The following is a 24136-nucleotide window of genomic DNA, read 5'->3' as shown; positions in this document are numbered from 1 at the left end:
AGTGTGCCCTCACACCAAGGGGACATGGTCGGCCTTGCTGCTGGTAAGCCAAAGCAATGGTGTCCACTATCCAGTGAGACAGCCTTTGCTTTGAGAGAGCACTTCCCTTCCGCTCTCCACCATAACAGACAAAGAGCTGGTCTGAGGTCCTGAAACACTGCGTCATGTCTACGTAGGCGCGGAGAGCGCGTACTGGACAGAGCAATGCCAAGGCTGGGTCTGCCTCCTCCAAAGGCAGCGCTTGCAGGTTCACCACCTGGTCCTTGAACGGAGTGGTGGGAACCTTGGGCACATATCCAGGCCGGGGTCTCAGGATCACGTGAGAGTTAGCCGGCCCGAACTCCAGGCACGCTTCGTCAACCGAAAATGCCTGCAGGTCCCCGACCCTCTTGACTGAGGCCAATGCGGTCAGCAGAGCCGTCTTCATAGACAGAAACTTAATATCGACCGACCGCAAAGGCTCAAAGGGAGGTCTCTGCAGAGCAGTTAGTACTACTGCGAGGTCCCAAGAGGGTACGAGAGGAGAGCGAGGAGGATTCAGTCTCCTAGCTCCCCTCAGGAACCTGATGACCAGGTCGTGCTGACTTACCTTTTTGTTCTCCAAGAGATCGTGGTGGGCAGATATTGCGGCCACATATACCTTGAGGGTGGAGGGAGACAGCCTTCGCTCCAGCCCCTCTTGGAGAAACTCAAGCACGGACCCGATCGGACATTTCCAGGGGTCTTCTTGGCGGGAAGAGCACCAGGTGACGAAGAGGTTCCACTTCAACGCATAGGCATGCCGAGTGGACTCTGCCCTAGCGGAAGTGATGGTGGCGACCACCGAAGGTGGTAGGCCACTCAAACCTGCCGGGTCCCGTCTAGGAGCCACACGTGGAGGTTCCAAAGGTCGGGACGCGGGTGCCAATGGGTGCCCCGTCTCTGAGTGAGGAGGTCCGGTCTCAGAGGAATAGGCCAGGGAGGGGCTGTCGCAAGGAGAATGAGTTCGGGGAACCAGGTCCGGCCGTGCCAGTACGGGGCGACCAAAAGGACCTGCTCCTTGTCCTCCCTGATCTTGCACAGAAGCTGTGCGAGTAGGCTCACTGGGGGAAACGCATATTTGCGTAGGCCCCGCGGCCAGCTGTGCGCCAGTGCATCCGTGCCGAGCGTGCCCTCGGTCAGGGAATAATACAGGCTGCAGTGGGAAGAGTCGTGGGAGGCAAACAGGTCTACCTGTGCGTCGCCGAACTGTTCCCAAATCAGCTGAACCGTCCGGGGATGGAGTCTCCATTCTCCCGGGAGAGGCTGAAACCGCGAGAGCTCGTCGGCTGCGTGGTTCAGGACTCCCGGAATATGGACAGCACGAAGGGACCTCAGGCGCTTCTGACTCCATAAGACGAGATGGCGGGCGAGTTGAGACATGCGGCGGGAGCGTAGACCGCCCTGGTGGTTGATGTACGCTACTACGGCCGTGTTGTCTGTCCGGACAAGCACATGTTGACCCTTCAGCAACGCTCGGAAGCGGTGCAGGGCGAACCGTACTGCCAGCAACTCGAGGCAATTGACATGCAGGAGGCGCTGGGGTCCTGTCCAGGAGCCCGCGGCTGCTTGTCCATTGCACATGGCACCCCAGCCCGTGGCAGAGGCATCCGTCGATACGACAACATGCCTGGAAACTCGTTCTAAGGGCACACCGGCCCGTAGAAAGCTGAGGTTCGACCACGGGGTGAGTGTCTGTAAGCAGGCCCGAGTCACTTGGATCCGGAGCGTGCCAGACTGCCATGCCCATCTCGGGACTCGATCGCGAAGCCAGTGCTGAAGCGGTCTCATATGAAGCAATCCGAGCGGCGTTACCGCGGCTGCAGATGCCATATGCCCCAGGAGCCTCTGAAAAAGTTTCAGTGGAACCGCATTCTTGCTCTCGATTTGTCGGAGGCAAGTCAGCAGAGACTGCGCGCGCTCGCTCGAAAGCTGCTCGTACATGGCGACCGAGTCGATCTCCATACCGAGAAAAGAGATCCTCTGCACTGGGCAGAGTTTGCTCTTCTCCCAGTTGACCCGAAGGCCCAGACGGGTTAAGTGGTGGAGAACCAGATCTCTGTGTCCGCAAACCTGCTCTCGAGAGTGGCCTAGTATGAGCCAGTCGTCGAGGTAGTTCAGGATGCGGACCCCGTGCTGCCAAAGGGGCGCAAGGGCTGCCTCGGCGATCTTCGTGAAGACGCGAGGGGACAGAGATAACCCGAATGGGAGAACTGCGTACTGGTATGCCCGCCCCTCGAAAGCAAACCGTAGGAACGGTCTGTGTCGAGGAAGGATGGAGACATGGAAGTAGGCGTCCTTCAGGTCGATCGCTGCAAACCAATCGTCCGGACGAACGCATTCGAAAAGGCGTTTCGCAGTCAACATCTTGAACGGAAGCCGGTGAAGGGATCGGTTCAAGATGCGAAGGTCCAGGATTGGCCGTAACCCACCGGTTTTCTTGGGTACAATGAAGTAGGGGCTGTAGAACCCCGACCTCATTTCGGCTGGAGGGACAGGCTCGATCGCACCCTTCGCCAGTAGAGTGGCAATCTCCGCACGCATGACGGGGGCATGGGCCCCGGTCACGGTATAGCGGACTCCCCTGTAACGGGGAGGAGCCTGCGCGAACTGAATCGCGTAGCCGAGCCTGACGGTCCGGGCAACCCAGCAGGACAGCCCCGGAAGCTGAAGCCAGGCTTCCAGAGACTGCACCAACGGGGTCATACGGACAGTAGGCGTACCCCGGGTGAGGCAGCGAGGCAGCGTTACCGGCGCGGACAGGGGAGGCTGTTGGGCGTCCCCGGGTCGGAGCACGGTTAACGGCTGCGCCCTGACAGAGGAGACCAGGGAAGGACTCGCGTTCCACGGGGGTCTGCTCTGCCAGGGGGCTGGCGACAGAGAGGGACGAGAGTGGCGTGACCCGAGGGTGGCGCGCACTGCCGTCACCGATCTCTGGGGGCTCAGGGATGGGTTTGTCAGTTCTTTCTTTAACCACATTAGGGTGCTGCTGACCCAGGGGCCAGCAGCTGAACAAAAGATTCTCCCCCGGCCCTCCACCGGGGGAAGGAGCGGCCCTGCCGCCGTCTCCTGGAAAGAACTGCCCATCCCTGAGCCGTCCGCATCAGGAGCGCCGCTTAGCCTGGCGTTTCTTCGCGGGCTGCGGGGCTGGAGCGGACTGGGACGCCTTCCTGCGGCTGCCTCTGCGCGGCCCGGGTGGAGGCTGCTGCTTGGGTGGCGCAGAGGCGGAGGAAGCCGCGGGAGGACGTCCTCGGCGGCGAGCAGGCTGAGGCACCTGCGCGGGCGGTGGGGTGGAGGCAGCAGCTGACCGCCGGGGCAGGATGTATTTTATTGCCTCAGTCTGCTTCTGAGCGGCCGAGAACTGTTGGGCGAAGCTCTCGACCGCTCCGCCGAATAGCCCATCCTGTGATATGGGGGCGTCGAGGAAACGTGTTCGCTCGGCGTCGCGCATATCAGACAGGGTGAGCCATAAGTGTCTCTCCTGGACCACATTTGTGGACATCACCTGACCCAGGGAGCGCGCGGTCACCTTCGTCGCCCGGAGAGCGAGGTCGGTGGCGGCACGCAACTCATTGCTGGATCAGCCCCTCTCTCGTGCATATCACACAGCAACTTGGCTTGGTAAGCCTGAAGAGTTGCCTTGGTATGCAAAGAAGCGGCGGCCTGCCCCGCAGCTCTATAGGACTTCGCCACCAGAGATGACGAAAACCTACAGGCCTTGGAGGGGTGCTTTGGGTCACCACGCCAGGACGAAGCGCTCTGTGGACACAGTTGCATCGCAACAGAACGTTCGACTGGGGGGACCCCAGTGTACCCATGAGCCGCGGCTCCATCGAGAGAGGTGAAGGCGGAAGAGGCCGCCAAACGTTCACGGGAAGACGACGGGGCCTTCCAGGAACGCGCAACCTCTTCATGCACCTCGGGGAAGAAAGGTATTGGAGGAGCGGCCGGACGGGTGTCCGAACGCGCCGCCCCCAAAAACCAATCATCCAACCGCGAACGCTCGGGCTGAGGCGGAGGGTTACACTCCAGTCCAAGCGCTGCGGCGGCCCGAGAGAGCATGGCTGTCAACTCTGGGTCCGACTCGGGCAATGCTGGGACACCCGAAGGTGGCAGCACAGCCGAATCCTCATCCTCAGATGACTCCAGCCCACCTTGTGATGCAGCGATAGACATCACTTCCTCCTCCGCCGCGCCAAACGCCACAGTCGGGACAGCAGGAGCCGGCCCCGATGTAGACGCCTGAGCGCGGGCCGGGTCAAGTGCCTGAGAGGGGGGTGTGGGCCGAGGAACTAGCGTCGGAGCTTTATTCCACACCGTCACCCTCAGATCACCCTGGTCACCAGCCAAAGTGCCGCCTCCAGAGGAGACCGCAGATTGGGGGGGGACGGAGGGGACTCTCGTTCCGGCATCAGCACGGAATTCACGGAGTCTCGATCGTAGCACTGAGATGGCCAGGTTCCCGCAGAGAGAACATGAGTCATCCACGAGCGCTGCCTGAGCGTGCTGAAAGCCCAAACACGTCACACAGCGCTCGTGCCCGTCGAAAGAAAAAAGCGATCTACCGCACCCAGAAGTGCACGGACGAAACATCCTGAAAAGGACGCGTCACGTGCAAGCTCTTTTATGAGAGGAAACTTCACAGTCGATGCCGAAGCGCCCAGGGAAACACACACCAGCTGGATGCAGACCACTGCACAGATCAGCAGGCAGGAAGTATGCGATCACTGGAACGCGCCGTCACACCAACACCGACTGGAAAGCTGCTCGTCTCGAAGAAGCTGACAGAGTCTCAGAAGGCTGTAGGAGTGAAGAGGTAGGTACTCTTGGCTCCGAAAGCAGAAACATAATGCGATATTGCCTCGTACTTCCTTATATACTCACGCAGTGAGGCGGAGCTACGTATGCAAATTCCGCATGCCCCATGGCATTGGCACGCCATTGGGCGTTTTCTCAAAACTCGAAGTTGATAGGCTTCTAAGCGAAACCCCCATTCGTTAGTCACTAACGTTACGTCGTAGTGACTGAACGAAAGGGAACATGTATTTGTACTAATCATTATTAAAGAAATGTAACCAAGTTTTTAGAAATGCATATGTTAAGTGCAGGAGCTCATTGTTCTGGGTGATAAATGGGAACTAGCTGGCAGGAACATATTGTTCTGAGTGATTGAGTGTTGCAAGGAAGCTGGGTAGTGCAAAAGGTCAAGATGACATGTCGTACTTTAGGTGTGACAAATATGTGCGTGGCTGCAAACAGACTAGGAGTAGACAGGATACGTGAAAATTATGTAGCTTAAGAACAGGAACTTCTGCAGACATGAATATTGTGTTGTCTAGTTAGAATTTATGCTGAACAGGGGTTTTTGAATAAAGATGTTTCCTTTTAAAGGCAAACAAAGATTGGGTGTAACCGACCCAGGATGTGTGAGAGGTATATAATGATGTCGAGGAGAGCTAACTTGGCCCTTCTCATGACAGACATTCTCTGTATGTGAACTGCCTATTTCTTGCAAGAAATAAAATCATGTTTGATACTTTGACTTTTCAAAGGTTTGGATTTGTATTCCTTCCTCCTCATTTTTCGAATAGAATTATTTCCACAACAAATGGCGACGAGGACGATGGGATGCAGTGAACCAACCGATCGGCGTGATTGAGAGGGCAATTGATTGGCCATCCCGAGAGACCAAAACTCTGCGGCTCAGTATCCTCAATTTAAAGGAGAGAGAATTGTCCTACTCATCACGACGAGCGGAGGTGAACGCACTCCCAGAATTGAACTCACGAGGTCATCAAAAGACGGTGAGAGAAAATTATTTACGTGGTAAATAAGAAATTAAGTAGGCCTAAATATTTGCGTATTGAATATTTCTGCTAAAAGGGTCAGAGATTTGGAATAAGCCTGAAAGTAAGTTTCCAAACAGGGTTTGAGAATAAGAGTTTCTCAAATGCCAAGTGTTAATTGTTTTCCCAAAAGGGCCAGGAGTTGCGAGAATAAGCTAGAAATTTCTCGAGCGTCCAAACAAGGTGCAGTTTGAAATAAGCCTGACAGTAACTTTCAAACATTGATTAAGGCACTTGTTTGGGAAAAAGACCTAGCATCGACGGATGTGGGTAGTTTTGAAAGTCCTAAATTGACGAATTTAGGCAGGCGTGGTGGCCACGCTGGGGGAAAGAATTAACACAGTATAATATAGCACGTGGTGACCACGTGAGAGAAAGGATTCAATTACGCAAATATAAACACTGTTAATAGAAACAATGGGTAATGAGAATTCGAAAAGCGTGGAGGAGGAACAGGTTAATTTCTCTAAGAGCTCATATAAAGCTATGGACAAAATAATGGGAACTTGGTATCATGCTTTTGTGCCGTTTTTGATAAGTCAATATGGGTTTAACGGGGGTTTAAGTGTGTCACATTTGACTCAGACTAAAATAAATTGGGCGACTCATGTTGTAAAAAAGAAGGACAAAGAGCATTACGATAAATGTGGTGAAATCATAGTAAAATGGTTGGATGAGGCAGCACGCAGACAACAAAAACAAGTCTGTCGGGCCATCGCACCATTATACTCTGATAAGGAAAGAGAGGAGGCTTCAAAGAAAGCACTAATGAATCTTAAAAATGACTGTAGTGAGATTGCTGACTTTTCTTCTCCCTTTTTCGGTCACTACCCGAGAATGATGGTGGAGGACGGGACGTATCCGGCTTGGCGCCCACCTGCTCTCTATCCTGCTCCAAGTGAGGCTGCTCCAGCTGTGGGAGAGGCAAGCGCACCGACTGCACCGCGGCCCAATACACTCCAAAAGAGGAAGAGAGAAGTGACAAAGCGACAACGCGCTCGGGTGCACTGTACAGAGAAGACAAACAACAGAAGTGCAACAAAGACTTGGAAGACCTGCTCAGCAAGAACATGAGAAAGTTGACTTTGCACGCACGATGGACATTAACCAAGTTCGTCAATGCACTCAAGGAAAAGATGAAACCACTGAAGCATATTTCCTTCGACTAAAAGAGTGTTTTGATCGCCATGGTGGTATGGAAAAACCCCCCCGCCAACAGACCAAGGGGCGGAAGCCCTGGGACCCGATCCGTATGATGACTATTTGAGAACTTTGTTCATGGATGGACTTGACAGAGAAATTTCAAAAGAAATTGAAAGAAGCTGTGTTGGATGGCAATTGGCCTCCACAGCTGAGATCCGACGACATGCGAAACATCATGAGGAAATCATCAAGAAGCAAAGAACAGCCAAAATCACCAAGCAAGACAAAGATTTTTCTCTAGCTCTGATGGCGCTGCAACACAACAACTCCAGACCAAACCGCTACAACAAAAAAGGTGGTGGCGGAAAAGGAAAGGGACGGGGTCGCGGAAAAGATAAACATTTTTCGCAGAATGGGCAGCGTCCAGATCGAGACACCTGTTTTACCTGCGGAGAAAAGGGACATTGGCGTGACACTTGCCCGCAAGCAGCAAGCAGTGCGGAGCAGGCAGATTGAGAGGAGGGGGGTGCAAGCGACGGGTCTCCGGTCTCTCCATCAGATAAGTATCATTCTCTTTCCGTTTCTGACTCTGCTCTCTGCAATGAAGAAGTGCTTGCTAACGTTTTCTATAGAGCTAAAAATTCTTTACCTTTGATAGAAGTAAATGTTTTGGACAAAACATTATTGTTTCTGTTAGACACTGGTGCATGCAACTCGATAATTAAAGAAACAGAATTGACAGCACCGATTCCACTTTCTGGAAAGAAAACTTTCTCCAGAAGTGCGACCGGTCATGTGGTCGTTGAACCATTCTCAACGCCGTTTGAGTGTTCAATTAATGAGAAAAAATTCAAGCATTGTTTTCTGATTTCTCAGTCATGTCCAGTTAATTTGATGGGAAGAGATTTATTGTGTAAGCTGGGTATTTCTGTTCACTGTACTACTAACGGGCTTCATGCTGACATGAGGATGTTGCATTTAGACGCAGAGGAAACCTCTCTGTTTGTATATGAATGGCAAGTTTCAAACACGTGTCTGACCACAAAGGCTCATGACAGGGTGTTGTCATCATCTGACTTCATGAATGACTCAGATCTGCACTGTACTTCACATGTCAGCATTGAACCTGATGATGAATTTGCGCAGCGTTGGTTTGATGTGGATGTGGAAGATGTAAAGACAGACTATCTGTATTGGACAAACCACTGGTGTGTTTTAAGTGTGAAACTGACTGACAAACAGGCAATGTTTTATGACGTGGAAAATGCACAGCCTCATATCTCACTGGCCAAACCAGTGAAGGCTGAATGGCGTGACGCGGGTCCCTTCATGGTCAAGTGCCATGAACTGACCGACTGGGTCATAATAGATCAAAAAAGAATGATCTGCCAGAGTGAAAGTACCGGATGGTTCAAACAACCATGTCATAAAACATTGAGGGGTTTGAGAGCAGTCACAGTGTTGGAAGAGGAAATGAAATTTGACAATCTGACTTTATCGTATCTCCCTGTCATCCCCGAGGGGTTGGAGGGAGTTCCGAGTTGTCTGTGGGCTAAAGATAAATATGATGTGGGTCTGATTGCAGGATGTGAGCCTGTTCGAATTAAACCTAAATCTGAATACAGACCAAAGAAAATGCAGTATCCTTTGAAAAAGGAAGCGATTGATGGCATTACGCCCGTGTTTAACTCTTTGTTGGAAAAAGGGGTCATCGTTGAATGTCCGGACTCACCTGTCCGTACTCCAATTTTTCCGGTAAAGAAAATAAGGGACGCAAATCAAGCTGTGGAATATAGATTTGTACAGGATCTTAAAGCAGTTAATGACGCTGTGGAAGCGCGCGCACCAAACGTTCCGAACGCTTCTACGATCCTCGCTCAGATTCCAGCTGACACTAAATTTTATACGCTTGTTGATATTTCAAATGCGTTTTTCAGCGTACCAGTGCATCCTGACTCACAATTTTGGTTTGCATTTAATTTCAATCGTAAAGCTTTCACCTTTACACGTTTGTGTCAGGGATATTGCGAATCTCCAACAATATTCAACGAAGCTTTAAAACGCAGTTTGGAAGATTTGATACTTCCACCTGGCGTGGCTCTTTTGCAGTACGTTGATGACTTGTTACTTTGCTGTCCAAACGAACATGTCTGTAAGCAGGCTACCATCATATTGTTAACTTACTTGGCAGAACGGGGCCACAATGATCAGCGGGACACCGGTAGAGAGAGTGAGCAGCTTCAAATACCTGGGTGTGAACATCTCCGAGGATCTGACCTGGACTACACACATCCAGACACAGGTGAAAAAAGCCAGGCAAAGACTGTACCACCTGCGCCAGCTGAGGAAATTCAGGGTTTCACCAGCCATCCTGAAAACTTTCTATCGAGGGGCGATAGAAAGTGTCCTGACTCAGTGCATCACAGCGTGGTACGGGAACAGCACCAGTCACGACTGCAAAGCCCTGCAAAGAGTGGTGCGCTTATCCGAGCGCATCTCAGGCTCAGCTCTCCCGTCTCTGCAGGACATCTACACCAAACGCTGCAGAGGTAGAGCTACTAAAATCATCAGAGACATTAATCACCCTGCAAACTCTCACTTCACCCTGCTGCCATCTGGTAAGCGCTTCCGTAGCCTGATGGCAAAGACTGAAAGACTCAGGAGGAGTTTCTTCCCCCAGGCCATCAGACTCCTGAACTCAGTCACGTGACTTCACTTCACCCCCGCACACACATAAACATCCAGTTTATACATTAACATCCACATACTGCCATTGCACTGCACTTTACTTTCCTATTGTTACTGCGTAACAACCTGTAATAAACCTTGCACATTATACTTCTTTATATATACATATATATATATTTATGTTAACCACTTATTTCTAAGTCTACAGTTTATCTCACTTATCATATCCACTTATTATTTTTTTATATATTTTTTATATTTTAATTTTTATATTTTTATTTTTATCTTATTTCCTATTTTTATCTTTTACTTGATTTATTTATAATTCTACTTATGTTAATACTTTTTATTCTAATTTTTATTCTATTTCTATTTTAATTTCTTGTAACTGTTATTTGCACTGTCCATGGAGCGGACCTGTTTACATTTCACTGCCAGTTGTATATTGTGTATATAACTGTGTATGTGACAAATAAAACTCTTGAATCTTGAATCTTGAATCAAGGTTAACCCGAGTAAAGTAGCTATAAGTCAAACCAAAGTTACCTTTTTAGATCACGTGTTGACAGCAAATGGGAAGTCATTGTCTGACAAAAGAATCACGGCAATACAAAAGATTCCTAAACCGATCACTAAAAAGCAAATGATGTCATTTTTAGGAATGACCTCATATTGCAGAACGTTCATTCCTAGCTACAGCGAAAAGGAAGGGCCTCTGTCGGCATTAATTTATGGTCAGGAAATGGCAGCCTCTGACAAAGTGACATGGACCGCAGAGGCAGAAAGTGCCTTTTGTGAAATGAAACAGGCTTTGCTGAGTTCTCCTACTCTTGGTATTCCAAATCCTGAAAAGCCTTTTACACAGACAGTAGCTGAGAAAAATGGCTACATGTCATCTGTCTTGTTACAGAATCACGGGGAAAAACAAAGACCCGTCGGATACTTTTCAACAAAATTAGACGCAGTCGCGAGGGGGCTTCCTGCTTGTCTAAGAGCTGTTGCTGCAGCTGAGAGAGCTGTGGTAGCCTCTAGAGATTTCGTAGGTTTCAGTGAGCTAACACTGTTAGTACCACATGCTGTGTCTCTGATTTTGCTAGAACAAAAGACTTCTCATTTATCTGCAGCTCGCTGGCTGAGATATAATTTTGTGTTGTTAGAAATGCCTAACATTACTATAAAGCGATGTAATGTTTTAAATCCTGCAAACTTGCTCCCCACGGAACAAGATGGGGAGCCACACTGTTGTGTTTCAGCCTTGGAACAGATATGTAGTCCGAGACCAGACTTGAAAGACGAGGCTTCAGCCAACAGTGACATGATTCTTTACGTGGATGGATCCTCCAGTAAAGATGCTCTTGGCAAAAATAGAGCTGGTTATGCAGTTGTTTCATTAACTGAGGTTCTGGAACAACAACCACTGCCATCACATTTTTCGGCACAAGCTGCTAAATTGGTTGCTCTGACTGCAGCATGCAAATTGGCAAGTGGCCAACGTGTTACAATTTACACTGACTCAAGGTATGCTTTTGGCGTTGTACATGATTTTGGCTCGTTGTGGAGACATCGAAAGTTTTTGAAAGCAGATGGAAAGCCGATCTTGAATCACCTGCTGGTGGGTCAATTGTTGGATGCTTTGATGTTGCCAAAAGAAGTGGCAGTGTGTAAATGTCTGGCCCACACATCAGGAAATGATGACGTTTCCAAAGGAAACAGACAAGCAGATGTAGCTGCAAAGGCTGGGGCTCTGCTTCCTGTTCAGATAACCGCAGCAGCACGGCTAGATGAGGAAATAGGGGACATAGAAGCGATGCAACAGCATGCATCTGTTGATGATAAGAGAAAATGGAGAGATGCAGGCTGTGTGTATAAAAATAATCAATGGTGGGGCCCCAATGAAAAACCATGTTTACCTTCTCATTTCTTTCAGGCATATGCGAAACTGACACATGGATTGGACCATGCTTCCAAAACGGGAATGTTTTCCATTATGAAAAATAACTGGTTTACCAAAGGTTTTTCCACAGTGGCAGCAGATTTTTGCAGCAGATGTCTGATTTGCGGAACTAACAATGTGGCAAGGGGTCAGGTAATGAGACAGGCGGGGCATCCCAGGCCACCAAGACCATTCTCACATGTAATGCTTGATTATATCGAATTGACACAATCAGATAAAAAGAAATACTGCATCGTTGCTGTAGATCTTTTCTCAGGATGGGTGGAAGTTTTGCCAACATCAAAGGCAGATGCACAAGGGGTGGCGAAATTACTCCTACAGGAGATTGTCCCACGATGGGGAATCCCTGAAAGATTGTCGAGTGACAACGGCTCACATTTTGTAAATAATGCAATTTCAGCCGTGGAAGCGTTTCTGGGTACTCCCTGGAAACACTTTTGTTCCTATCATCCGGAATCAGCCGGAGCGGTAGAGAGACAGAACCAGGTTCTGAAAAACAAACTGGTAAAAATTTGCGATGAGACAGGGCTTTCATGGCCTAAGGCTCTGCCCATTGCTTTGACTTATATGAGAATGAGGAAGAGGGGGCGAGCACAGCTCTCACCATTCGAGATTTTGTTTGCTCGTCCACCTCACATGGGCTGGGAACCACACAAACCTAGACCACTGCCTGACACCACTCTTTGTGAACATGACATGTTGCAATATTGTGTTGAACTGGATAAGGTGTTCTGTGATATCTCAAAACAGGTACAGGCAGCAGCTCCAGAGCCAGCTGAGATGGCCCTGCACAGCATCAGGCCAGGTGATTTCGTGCTGATAAAGGATCTGAGGCGAAAACACTGGAGAGCAAAGAGGTGGCAGGGGCCATTTCAAGTGTTGCTGACAACTCACACTGCGGTGAAAGTTGCGGAGAGGGCTCCGTGGATTCATGGGACGCACTGTCGGAAAGTGCCAGCTCATGCGGTAGCTGCAACGGATGTATCAGCTCATGCGGTAGCTGCAACGGAAGAATAACCTGGAGCATCAGCTCACGCGGTAGCTGCAACGGAAGAAGACTTCCATACACAGCCTACGAACACCAAATAGGGCACCAGAGGCGGATGCCACAGTGCCTGAGACTGAGGAACACGAGGATGAGAGCGAACATGCGTTTGACTAAGAAATGAAGTAGTCATGGGAAAATTTACTTGGTGTAAATTACTATGATTATGGAGAAGTAAATGTCAAATTTTGTGTGTATGTTCTTTAAAATGAACATGGGGTGGATTGTGAAGGAAATTTTACATTTAGATGTGTTTTACTATTAGATGTGTTTTTATTTCATCTAGATGTGGTTTTAACTCTTAGAAGTGTTCATTTTACTTAGAGGTGTTTTTACTTAGGTGTGCACTTTAACCTTTTATTCCTAGATGTGTCTCACTTGTTAACATTGAACTATTAACATTGAACATGTATTTGTACTAATCATTATTAAAGAAATGTAACCAAGTTTTTAGAAATGCATATGTTAAGTGCAGGAGCTCATTGTTCTGGGTGATAAATGGGAACTAGCTGGCAGGAACATATTGTTCTGAGTGATTGAGTGTTGCAAGGAAGCTGGGTAGTGCAAAAGGTCAAGATGACATGTCGTACTTTAGGTGTGACAAATATGTGCGCGGCTGCAAACAGACTAGTAGACAGGATACGTGAAAATGATGTAGCTTAAGAACAGGAACTTCTGCAGACATGAATATTGTGTTGTCTAGTTAGAATTTATGCTGAACAGGGGTTTTTGAATAAAGATGTTTCCTTTTAAAGGCAAACAAAGATTGGGTGTAACCGACCCAGGATGTGTGAGAGGTATATAATGATGTCGAGGAGAGCTAACTTGGCCCTTCTCATGACAGACATTCTCTGTATGTGAACTGCCTATTTCTTGCAAGAAATAAAATCATGTTTGATACTTTGACTTTTCAAAGGTTTGGATTTGTATTCCTTCCTCCTCATTTTTCGAATAGAATTATTTCCACAACACCTTATGCTCATCAAGCCTGCATTTATTTAATCAAAAATACATATATATATATATATATATATATATATATATATATATATATATATATATATATATATATATATATATATATATATATATATATATATATATATATATATATATATATATATATATTTACATATTGCCCCTTTTTTACATTTGAGCCCCTGCCCCTGAAGAACTCTCTGCACGGCCCTGATGTCGTTCGACACCCGTCAGACCTCCGTTCATCTTCGGAACAGAAATGAAGATATTTTAGTTGAAATCTGATGGCTCTGAAAGGCCTCCATTGGCACAATGGCACGGGTCACTCTCAAGACCCTTAAAAGGTACTAAAGACGTCGTTACAAAGTCCATCTCATTACAGTGGTTCTAAAATAACTTTATAAATCGGCGAGAATAGTTTTTGTGCGCAAAAAAACCCTAAATAACGACTTACATAGTGATGACGATTTCAAAACAAGGCATCATGAAGCTTCGAAGCGTTATGAATCAATGAGCCGAATCATGATTCGGATCGTGTGTCAAACCGCCAAACTGCTGAAATTTGGCGATTCAAACCGCTTATTCGACTCGCTGATTCATAACGCTTCGAAGCTTCATGATGCCCTGTTTTGAAATCGTCATCACTATGTAAGTCGTTATTTAGGGTTTTTTTGCGCACAAAAACTATTCTCGCCGATTTATAAAGTTATTTTAGAACCACTGTAGTGAGATGGACTTTGTAACGATGTCTTTAGTACCTTTTAAGGGTCTTGAGAGTGAACCGTGCCATTGTGCCAATGGAGGCCATTCAGAGCCGTCAGATTTCAACTAAAATATCTTCATTTCTGTTCCGAAGATGAACGGAGGTCTGACGGGTGTCGAACGACATGAGGGTAAGTAATTAATGACAGAATTTTCATTTTTGGGTGAACTAACCCTTTAAGTATAATGGACCTGTGACCATACAAGTGTGTGTACATTATGCTGGAATACTTGTTCATCAACTACAGGTATTACAGGTAATTAACCTGTTGAGGTGGATGAATTCATGACTCAGATGCAGTTCAAGATTTCTATCTGTCTCGTAAACAATGTTTTGTTGGGTGGATAGGAAAAAAAACATGTAATACTGGATCTGCAGCTCTTAACCAGGGACTTGATGGCTAATGCAGATATGGCCAGGTGGTTTCCTCCCCTGAATGCCTTGCCCGTTTGGTCTTCTCCCTTTGGTGAATTTCTTTAGATGCCTTCCTCTTTCTCCCAACAGCAGCTGGAATGAGCGGCTCCAATCCGTCATCGAAATCCATAACGTTAGCTTGACTCTGAAGCTTTGATTCTCTGACTGACAGACAGCTGTTGATCAGTGACGTAGCCTACGTGACTGACAGCTCGCCTACAGTATAAACAATTAAATGGTAAACGTTTTTTAGTTAGCCTATTGATTCCTCTTTTTAAAAATATTTTTTTTGTGTTGATATTATCGTTAAATCACTGAGCAAACTCGGAGCACTTCACCGGCGGTGATTCTCTCCTCGCGTGACATCCTGAGCTCGCGCAGCATCGATGTCTCCTAAATTGGCAGTTGACGATGTTTACAGTAAAACATCGTGATGGACGATGATATCGTCTTTTTTTTATTAATACAAATATATAATTTACTATATCTGTATTTTATTATCTCTTTACATAAATACTATTTTCTACTTAAAAACTATATAATTTCGTTATTTAACTAACCAATGACTCATCCGCGCTTGCACATGAGGGAAAAAAGTAGCTTCCTTCCACTTAAGAAGAGTTGTTCTCTTCTTAAGTTTTATTTTAATATATCTCTTTACATAAATACTATTTTCTACTTCAAAACTATAATTTCGTTACTAACCCAGTGTTTTGTATGTGAATGCTGTTTTACGTGAATAATACCAAGTGAAGAACAAAGCTTTGTTTACAAAGGAAATAAATTTGCAGCCATGAATGGATTCATGCCGAATGAGAGCGGTAGGCTGAGCCCAATTTAAGATTTGTCAGCTTTTTTATGCTGTTTTGCGATTTCCGTGAATTTTAACAATAGGCCTAACGTTAGTCCATTTTATCCCACATGGACATCTCGTTTCTTTTCTCAAATCTTCACTCGCGTCGCACCCATTTTCGCAGGGAATTATAAACGTTTCTTCCTTTCGTTTTTTTATAATTAAGTCTATTAGGCTACCCATTCAAGTCCTTTACTGTGGGAAAGTAGAAAAACACTGTAGGACGAATAGGCTACCTTTTTATTTAATTTTATTTAACACAGTTTGTGCTTGTTATTAGTAAGGCGCGTCAAGTTTATTTGAATAGCGCATTTCACACACAGGCCATTTTACTTTCGTTTTCTCTGGCAATGAATAATCAAACAAAGCTTAAATGTCTTGACCCTGTGGAAGATAACATTTGCTCTTCAGCAGGGGCGTCGCACCCGTGGGGGATAGGGTGACCACCATCAAACAAACCAAATGTGGGACGATTACTAAGTTTGTGTGGGACAATGTGGGACATGTTACCAACACTAAAACATAACCTGAAACTGTTGTATAATCTTAAATTCAACATCACTGAGCCCAAAGGCAGCAGGCATCATGCAGATAACTACTTTTGAAACAGTTCTGACCAAGTGCAACTAAAATCAATAAATAAATAATGAAATAAATAAAACAACATTAAATTAGTTAATCTTATATATTAATTTATATATAGAACTGTATTTTTATATATATATATATCCATTCGTTTTCTGACAGGGAACACATGGAACGAATCAACGCTCCACATTTTGATTGACAGCCGTCACAACCTACTAGTGACTGTGTTTACTCCTTTCTTTTCAACCATTGGATATGGTTTAAAAAAACGGCTTTTGTATTTGTGTAAGGCGGGATGTTACTTCTGACGAAGCGCTGTTAAAGGTGAAAAACGATGCCGCGAAAATAATAAATAAAATGCTTTCTTAAAAAGGCAAAAGAACGCATGCATGTTTTCTCATTATGATCATTAAAAATCAACAGACTGGTGAAAATGCGGGACATTTTCTCAATATGCGACATGCGGGACAAGGGGTGAAAATGCTGTGCGGTACAACGCAAAGCGGGACAGGTGGTCACCCTAGTGGGGGATGTGGGTGTTTAACACCCACACTTTTCCCGGTGAGAGGGTTCAACACCCACACTTTTTCTGTAGTTTTCCCGCAGTTTTGCACAAACGCTTTAGGGATGCCACAATTCTCATTATAATATTAAACCGTTCGGTATGGCATTCACGGTTCAATAAGCGCTTGAATTGCGTTGTTTTTGTTGTTTTGTTTTTGCAGTGTGCCTGTGAGTCTACGCGCTGATATGAGCAAATATCCAATCACTATACACAGTGCTAGACACGCTTGCAATGCTGGTGTCACAGAGTTATACTCACGGAACTATAGTTATTCACAATCACGAAAGTTTATTATTTGCATGCGTTTTAAAGCCTTGCCGGTAATTCGCGTGCTTATGCACCGTTTTAACTCGCAGAGCGCGCACTAAAAGCCTGTCAAACACTTGATTACTGGACTAAGTAATCTTACTGTGCTAATAGTGTCAAATACACACAAGGTTAACATAAACACATTCGGTTATGTGTAAAGTGAAAGTAAATTTGCATGTGTCATATATTAGATGCACGTCTTAAATTGACAGGAGCGCAGCCCTTAAAGGGACAGTTAGCCTCTAAAATTATGTAATTATTTACTCATCTAATGTTGTTCCAAACCTGTATTAATTTCTTCTGTTGAACACAGACGGTTGATGGTTGCCATTGACTTCCATATTATTTCCTAATATGGGGACTTTAATGTTAATAAAACTACAAAAGACATAGAAAAGCACTCTCTGTTCTTGACTGAAAACATTAATACAGTAGCTTTAATAAGAATCAGTGTATATTTTATAGTGAAGTTTATGTAGTGTTTTATTTTTACATCTATTCATTAAATTTCATACTCAAATGCTGCTGTTCAGCTCTGAGCTGCCAGTGTAAATCTTTATATATATATTTTATATTATACTATACACTAGGAATGTGTACAAGGTTTTTTTAAGTAAAGTTTTAAGTTTAAGTAAGGTTTTTCAAGTCTTTTAAGCATTTTTTTATAGCAAAAAACTGATGTGACAAGCCATCAGAACCCAACAGAACACTGTGGTTAAAAAAAAAAACGAGGTATGTATATATATATATAAGACAAGATATATATATATACAGGGCCGCAGTGGCGTGCACAGACCTCCTAAGGGGCAGGGGCAGAAGGACCAAAAAGGGCACTAAAAAAATAGCAAGAATCAAATGTATTTTTTACATAATTTAAATGCATTTCTTTATGACATAAATCCGCTGTATTTAAAGCAGTACGCGTCTGTCTGTTGTGTTTTTAAATAATACCCACCATTGAGGTCCCCGAGGTCCGGACCTCGGTAATTCTCCGAGGTGTACATAATAATAGAAGTTGCAAAATAATAGCCTATTAAGGCGGCGTGTAGCCTACAAACAAGTGTTCTCGCCTCGCCCAGCGTATGTTTTCAATTGTTTCCAATGGATGCGCCGCACTTTTCAATAGCGCCAACAGCTGGCAGGTTTTATGCTTGTTTGAGATGAGCAAAATCTGCGCAGAACCGATCACCGGTGATCAGCGCGAGATGCATTCCGGTTAGAAAAGTGTCCGAGGGCGGTCCGAACAACGACTGATGTTTGACATCACAACACCGCGAGAGCGCTCTCGCGGTAGTGTGATGTCACACGCGGAAAAATCTGCCCATGAGATGACCAATCAAAGCAGTCGGAGTTACACGTCACAGAAGCTGCAGAGCGCGAAGCTTCAGACAATAGGCTTGTTTGAGATGCGCCTTGCCTCGCCTGAAATTCAGCCGAGACTAGGCGGCTGCAGTGAGGGGAGGAGTGAAAAAAGTGCAGGCAAGCCGGACAGTTCTCTCTTCTCGTAGTGGATCCGACACCTGCGAGATCAAAGGCGGATATCGCGGGATTCACACTCGTGCGCTTTGTTGCTGATAAACTGGATGTAATTTAAGTTCTGTTACTTTTATATGAAAATAAAATATTATGAACAAGACACCCAAAGTTTTTGTTATTTATTTCCATTCGAAAGACGTGTTTATCAATCATTTTTACTTTAATTAGGCCTACATGTTTTTATATATATATTTTTATAAATATGACAACAATCACATAACCCACAGAGAGATCGCCTTTGTTAGAGAGTTTGGGAATATTCACACATAAAAACAGGATATCAGAGTTTTAAAATCAAACATTTAAAAAAAAGAACCATACATCACGGTTGTTTAAACCAATAAGCATTAAGCTGTGTCGTCAGCAAGTCGTTTCCCATCATGCTTTTGCTCCGCGCAGTCGGTGGAGAGCAGCTGCACTCGACTGCAGAATCCGACACATCCGCCTTTCGCTCGCGAGAGTTTTTTGACATACGTCAGCATGACATCAGAGCAAGGCGGACCGCCCTCGGACACTTTTCTAACCGGAATGCATCTCGCGCTGATCACCGGTGATCGGTTCTGCGCAGATTTCGAACATCTCAAACAAGCCTAGTTAGACGATATGCGACTGTGAGATAATGTAAGTAAACAAAACATGGAATATTATACAGTTATTTAAAGATAGAAATGTTAAACGACTGACTTAATAATCAGGGATGCAAACTAATAGTGTTTTCTTTACCTGGTTTTCTTGGAAGCCTTCAGTAAATTTACATTTACAACTTTGTTTTTACCGATACAGACGAAAATGAAAAGACTGCTTCAAACAAAGCTCAGCTTTGAAAAGAGAAAAGATACAGGGCAAGAGAAGGAGACTGGGGAAAAAAGAAAGAGAGAAGATGATGGCGATGAGACAGAAAGAGCAGGTAGCCCACTGTGCTCAGAATAGAAAAAGCATTAGCCTACAATATATTCCTAATTGCTACACATAATGTGATTCTTGTCTGTGAAATCCAGGCTAAAGTCTCATAATCTAATATTGAGATTAGGAGCATCACATTTTGATTTCACTCATTGGTTATATTTTCACATTGATTTCTATCTTTGACATGATCTTACTCATTCAACATTAAATATATCAAGGTTATATGTTCAAATAATGTTCTTTACATAATGTAAATCACAAAAATTAACTTTAGCTAGGTTTTCAAAGACGGAGTCACACATATGTCGTCTTTGGCTCAATTTAACAACAAAACAAACACCTAATAATTATATTAGTAGTATTGTTGCATATATTATTACATATTTTTGCAGGAGGAACAAGTTATGAGAGAAAGGGAGAGGCTGTTAATACAGAGGGAGAGAGACAAAGAGTAGAAGAGGGTGGAAAGAGAAATGAACAGAAAGAATGTCAGGTTGAAGAGACAAGCGAAGATGTGAGAGAGGAAGAGGGAAAACGGAGAGAGACAGAAAAAGAGGCAGAGAGAAAAAGCAGTGGAGAAGGAAACGAAGAAGAGAGATCACACAAGCCATGCAATGTAATAGAAGAACAGGTTAAAGAGGTGACAGGAGAAAAGGAGAGCAGGACAAGAGGGAAGAGAAGATATGGCTGTCAAACTGGCACAATTCATGAATCTGATCCAGCAAAGTTTAAAAATAAACAACTAACAGATGATGACAAATACTACATTCTCCAGAATAAGTGGTTCAAACATAACCATAATTTTCCCAAAACAAAGTTTGGTGAAAAGCAGTTGCGTTATAATGTGAACTGGGAGGAGAAATATCCTTGGCTTAGATATTCTGTTTCAGAAGATTCTACTTACTGTGCTGTTTGTATGGCATTCAGCAAAAAAACTACAAAAACAATTTTCATAAATCAAGGATTTTGTGACTGGAAAAATGCTATTGGAGAGAAGCGGGGCATCATTTCCAACCACAGTTGTAGTCCAGAGCACCTGAAGGCGTTTGCATTTGCTGAGAATTTTTTGTCCGTTGCACAAGGGCAAAAGAAAAGCATTAATTCTATTATAAGCAATGCAGAGAAGGTTAATATGAATCGCAAAGCTCTCCTTTCCATTCTAGATGTTATAATCAATCTGTCAAAGAGAAACATAGCACTGCGTGGCAACTGGACAGGAGAACATGAAGATGGCAACTTTAATCATTTCCTCACATGGAAATCCACATTCGATGCCACACTGAAACATCATCTTGAGACAGCACCAAAAACAGCCAAATACATTGCACCACGAATTCAAAATGAACTAATAGCATGCTGTGAAGCTGAGATTCGTGAGGACATAGTTAAGGAAATAAAAAAAGTCAGGTTTTTCACAGTCCTTGCAGATGAAACAATGGATGTGAGTGGGACTGAACAACTGTCTATCTGCATTCGCTATGTCAACCATGACAGTGGAGCTGAAATATGCGAAGAGTTTCTGGGTTTCTGTCCTCTCTCTCTTTTCTGGATCACTTTAGTGCAGCCCACTCTGCACTCATAGAAATAGAATCAGGAACATCATTAAAATCCAGCAAGGCTAGCAACCTACGACACAGTATAGAGTCATTCGACACAATTGTCACTGCTATCACCATAAACAAAATCCTTGGCTATATACAGCCATTGACCAAAGAGTTACAGTCAACAAATATGGATATTATGACTGCCTACAAAGAGGCCAGAGAGGTGGCTCAGGTCATTTCAACACTAAGGAATGAGGAGGGATTTAGTGAAATTTATGAAAAGTCAACAGAAATGGCCAGCACCATTGATGTGGTTCCTGTAAAGAAGCGTGTAACAAACAGGCAGCAAAACAGAGAGAACACACCCTCACAGTCAATAGAAGAACATTACAGACTTAATTTGTTCTACCCTTTTATTGACCATGTGACAAGCCAACTAAACACCAGGTTCATGGAAAACTCTGAACCAGCTATGCTTGCTGCATACCTAATACCTTCACATTTGCATAAACTCACAAAAGTAAAGCAAGAAACAATGGTGTCTTGGTACAGAGAAGATCTCCCTCAGCCAGACTCAATTGACCAGGAGATTCACAGATGGAAGGTTAAGAACCAATTTCAAACAGTGCTTTTATCAACAGCAAAAGAAACATTAAATCACATAGACAAGCAGTACTACCCCAACATCCACTGTATCCTCTCCATCTACCTAACATTACCAGTGACCACCTGTTCATGTGAGAGGTCGTTCTCTGCATTGAGGCGGCTCAAAACCTGGCTTCGCTCAAGCATGGGAAATGACAGGCTATCAGGTCTTGCAATGATGCATGTGCATAAAAACAGAGCACTGGATCCTGAAAAAGTTCTTAGGCGCTGGGATGCCTCTGGACACAGAAGGATAATATTGGCATTTGATTAAATGTTTATCTGTGAAATTGTAATTTGATTAAAATCTCTTTGTGTAAATGAGAGATGTAATCCTTGAAGCATCTCTCATTAAGGCCATTTCTCTTGAGTATGTTATTGTGTTTTGTCAATAATAAACATAAACACCTCTTCTGATTTTCTAATTTGGAGTCAATTTTTTTTGCAACATTTAACCAGATTCTCATTTATAAAAATCTGTTGTCTTCTTAAAATAATTTATACTGCACACTGACATGGTTTTAAAGCTACAGTTAGCTGATTCTTTGATTTTCTTATGTCTTAAAATGCATATGTAAAGGAGGGAAATGTTTTTTTTTTTTCAAACCCTCCAAAATTCATATTTGGACCTCGGTATTTAGAAAATCCTGGGTACGGCCCTGTATATATATATATATATATATATATATATATATATATATATATATATATATATATATATATATATATATATATATATATATACAGTGTATATATATATATATATATATATATATATATATATATATATATATATATATATATATATATATATATATATATATATATATATCTTGTATGTTATACCTTTTGTACCCTTCTGTCATTGTATTCATCGTTTTTATTGTTAACAAACAAACCACTTCCATCCCCCACACTTTTAAAAAGCTTGCTACGCCTCTGCTCTTCAGAACCTTTACAACAAGTGTTGCTTTGCAACACACATTAAGATGAAGATATTTGAGAAGGTGTCCAGCTCGTGTTTCATCTCGCGCAGAGCGGTAGGCCTATATGACGCATCCTTGAGGGGAAATTATTATTATTATTTTTTTAAACTAATATTACATTTTCTTATATTCTTTAGGTTACCATTATTTACTGATAATTGTTTAAATGTTTTACAGGCTGTGGTGTGTTGTTTCACTGACGGAAGTGCTGAAATAAACACGCATGCTTATGAAATGGATGTTTGAGCCTCGTTTATTATTTCAAAATGTAGGCTATATCTGGCATAGACTACAGTATTTAAAATAGAATATATGCATAAGTTATATTCTCAATTTAATTTACAGAGCAATCCCTGCTAAGTTTTTAGTTTAACTATAGAAGAGGATTTAGTGTGCGTTGCACTCACAACAAGACTCGCAATGGCGGGCTTGGCATCACGATGGTGGCGCTCCATCGTGATGTCAGTCAACCATCACGATGGACGATCGGCACAACCCTACCAGGTGGTCTCTTTTGTACATAAAGCAAAGTGAAACTAAAGCGAACTAAAGCAAAGTATAATAGTTTGTACTTATTTAAAATCGTTTTTTTAAATAAGATGATAAGATGAAAAACTATAATATAATATACATGATGTATGCATAGTTTAGACTAGTCCACAAAGACTGCTGTTAATAATGACCATGTGAAGAGTTTTTTTTTTTCACCAGTCCAAATTAAAATGACACCTTAACTCATAGACAGTTTCATTACTGATATGTTATTTATTAATTTACGATCCAAACACTAAAGGTAACAAGCCAGCTACAAATGACAAAATAGTAACTACATACCCAGTTATTGAGAGGCTAGTCAACAGAAGAAGACAGTTATTAGCATTTTGAAGGAGTTTCATTATTCCTGTATTATGTTTTGTGTCCTTAATCACTCGAAGAACTGAATGTCCGATAGACGAAGCAAGCAAGAGAAGTTATAATGATGGGAGGAGTGTGTTGCTGTGGAAACACAGATTGTCAAGTAAACTAACGTCAGTGTTGTTATCGGCAGAAGAGCAAGGCAAAATGCATTGCTGTTTTGCATAGGCATTATATAGGAAGTTGAGAGTACATTGATAATCACTTAGTATGCAGTTTTTTTTTCTGAATAAAGCAGTGGTTACCATTGTTGTGTAATATTCAGTTCCCCTTCATAGGTTCTCTAGACACTGCGAGACATTCGCTATGGGAACGCCTTCGGTGTGATCAATGTCTAAAGCCCTTTGTTACAAGTAGACAGGAGGCAGACACAGATGTAAACAGGTATGGTTAGTTTATTGACCACAGTAGAGCATGTGATGTGGAGCAGGTGAGTAAAC

At 44.0% G+C, this 24136-nt stretch overlaps 1 protein-coding gene across 2 annotated transcripts in view; it reads right to left on the bottom strand.

Annotated features, from left to right (window-relative positions):
• Window positions 1–23873, bottom strand: part of LOC307124500 (globoside alpha-1,3-N-acetylgalactosaminyltransferase 1-like) — a 73107-nt gene extending 49234 nt beyond the window's left edge. The window contains exon 1 of one of the 2 annotated variants that reach the window (XM_079813732.1): window positions 23616–23873. In XM_079813732.1, coding sequence (XP_079669858.1) covers window positions 23616–23677 — 62 coding nt within the window. In that variant the 5' untranslated portion in view covers window positions 23678–23873. The remainder of the gene's footprint in view (window positions 1–23615) is intronic. The other variant, XM_079813733.1, reaches the window with a different exon arrangement.
• Window positions 23874–24136: the final 263 nt, after the last annotated feature.

The sequence above is a fragment of the Gobio gobio genome, assembly GCF_949357685.1.
Source record: "Gobio gobio genome assembly, chromosome: 4".
Lineage (NCBI taxonomy): Eukaryota > Metazoa > Chordata > Actinopteri > Cypriniformes > Gobionidae > Gobio > Gobio gobio.
The sequence above is the reverse complement of the archived record's forward strand: the minus strand, read 5'-3'. Positions and strand labels throughout refer to the sequence as shown.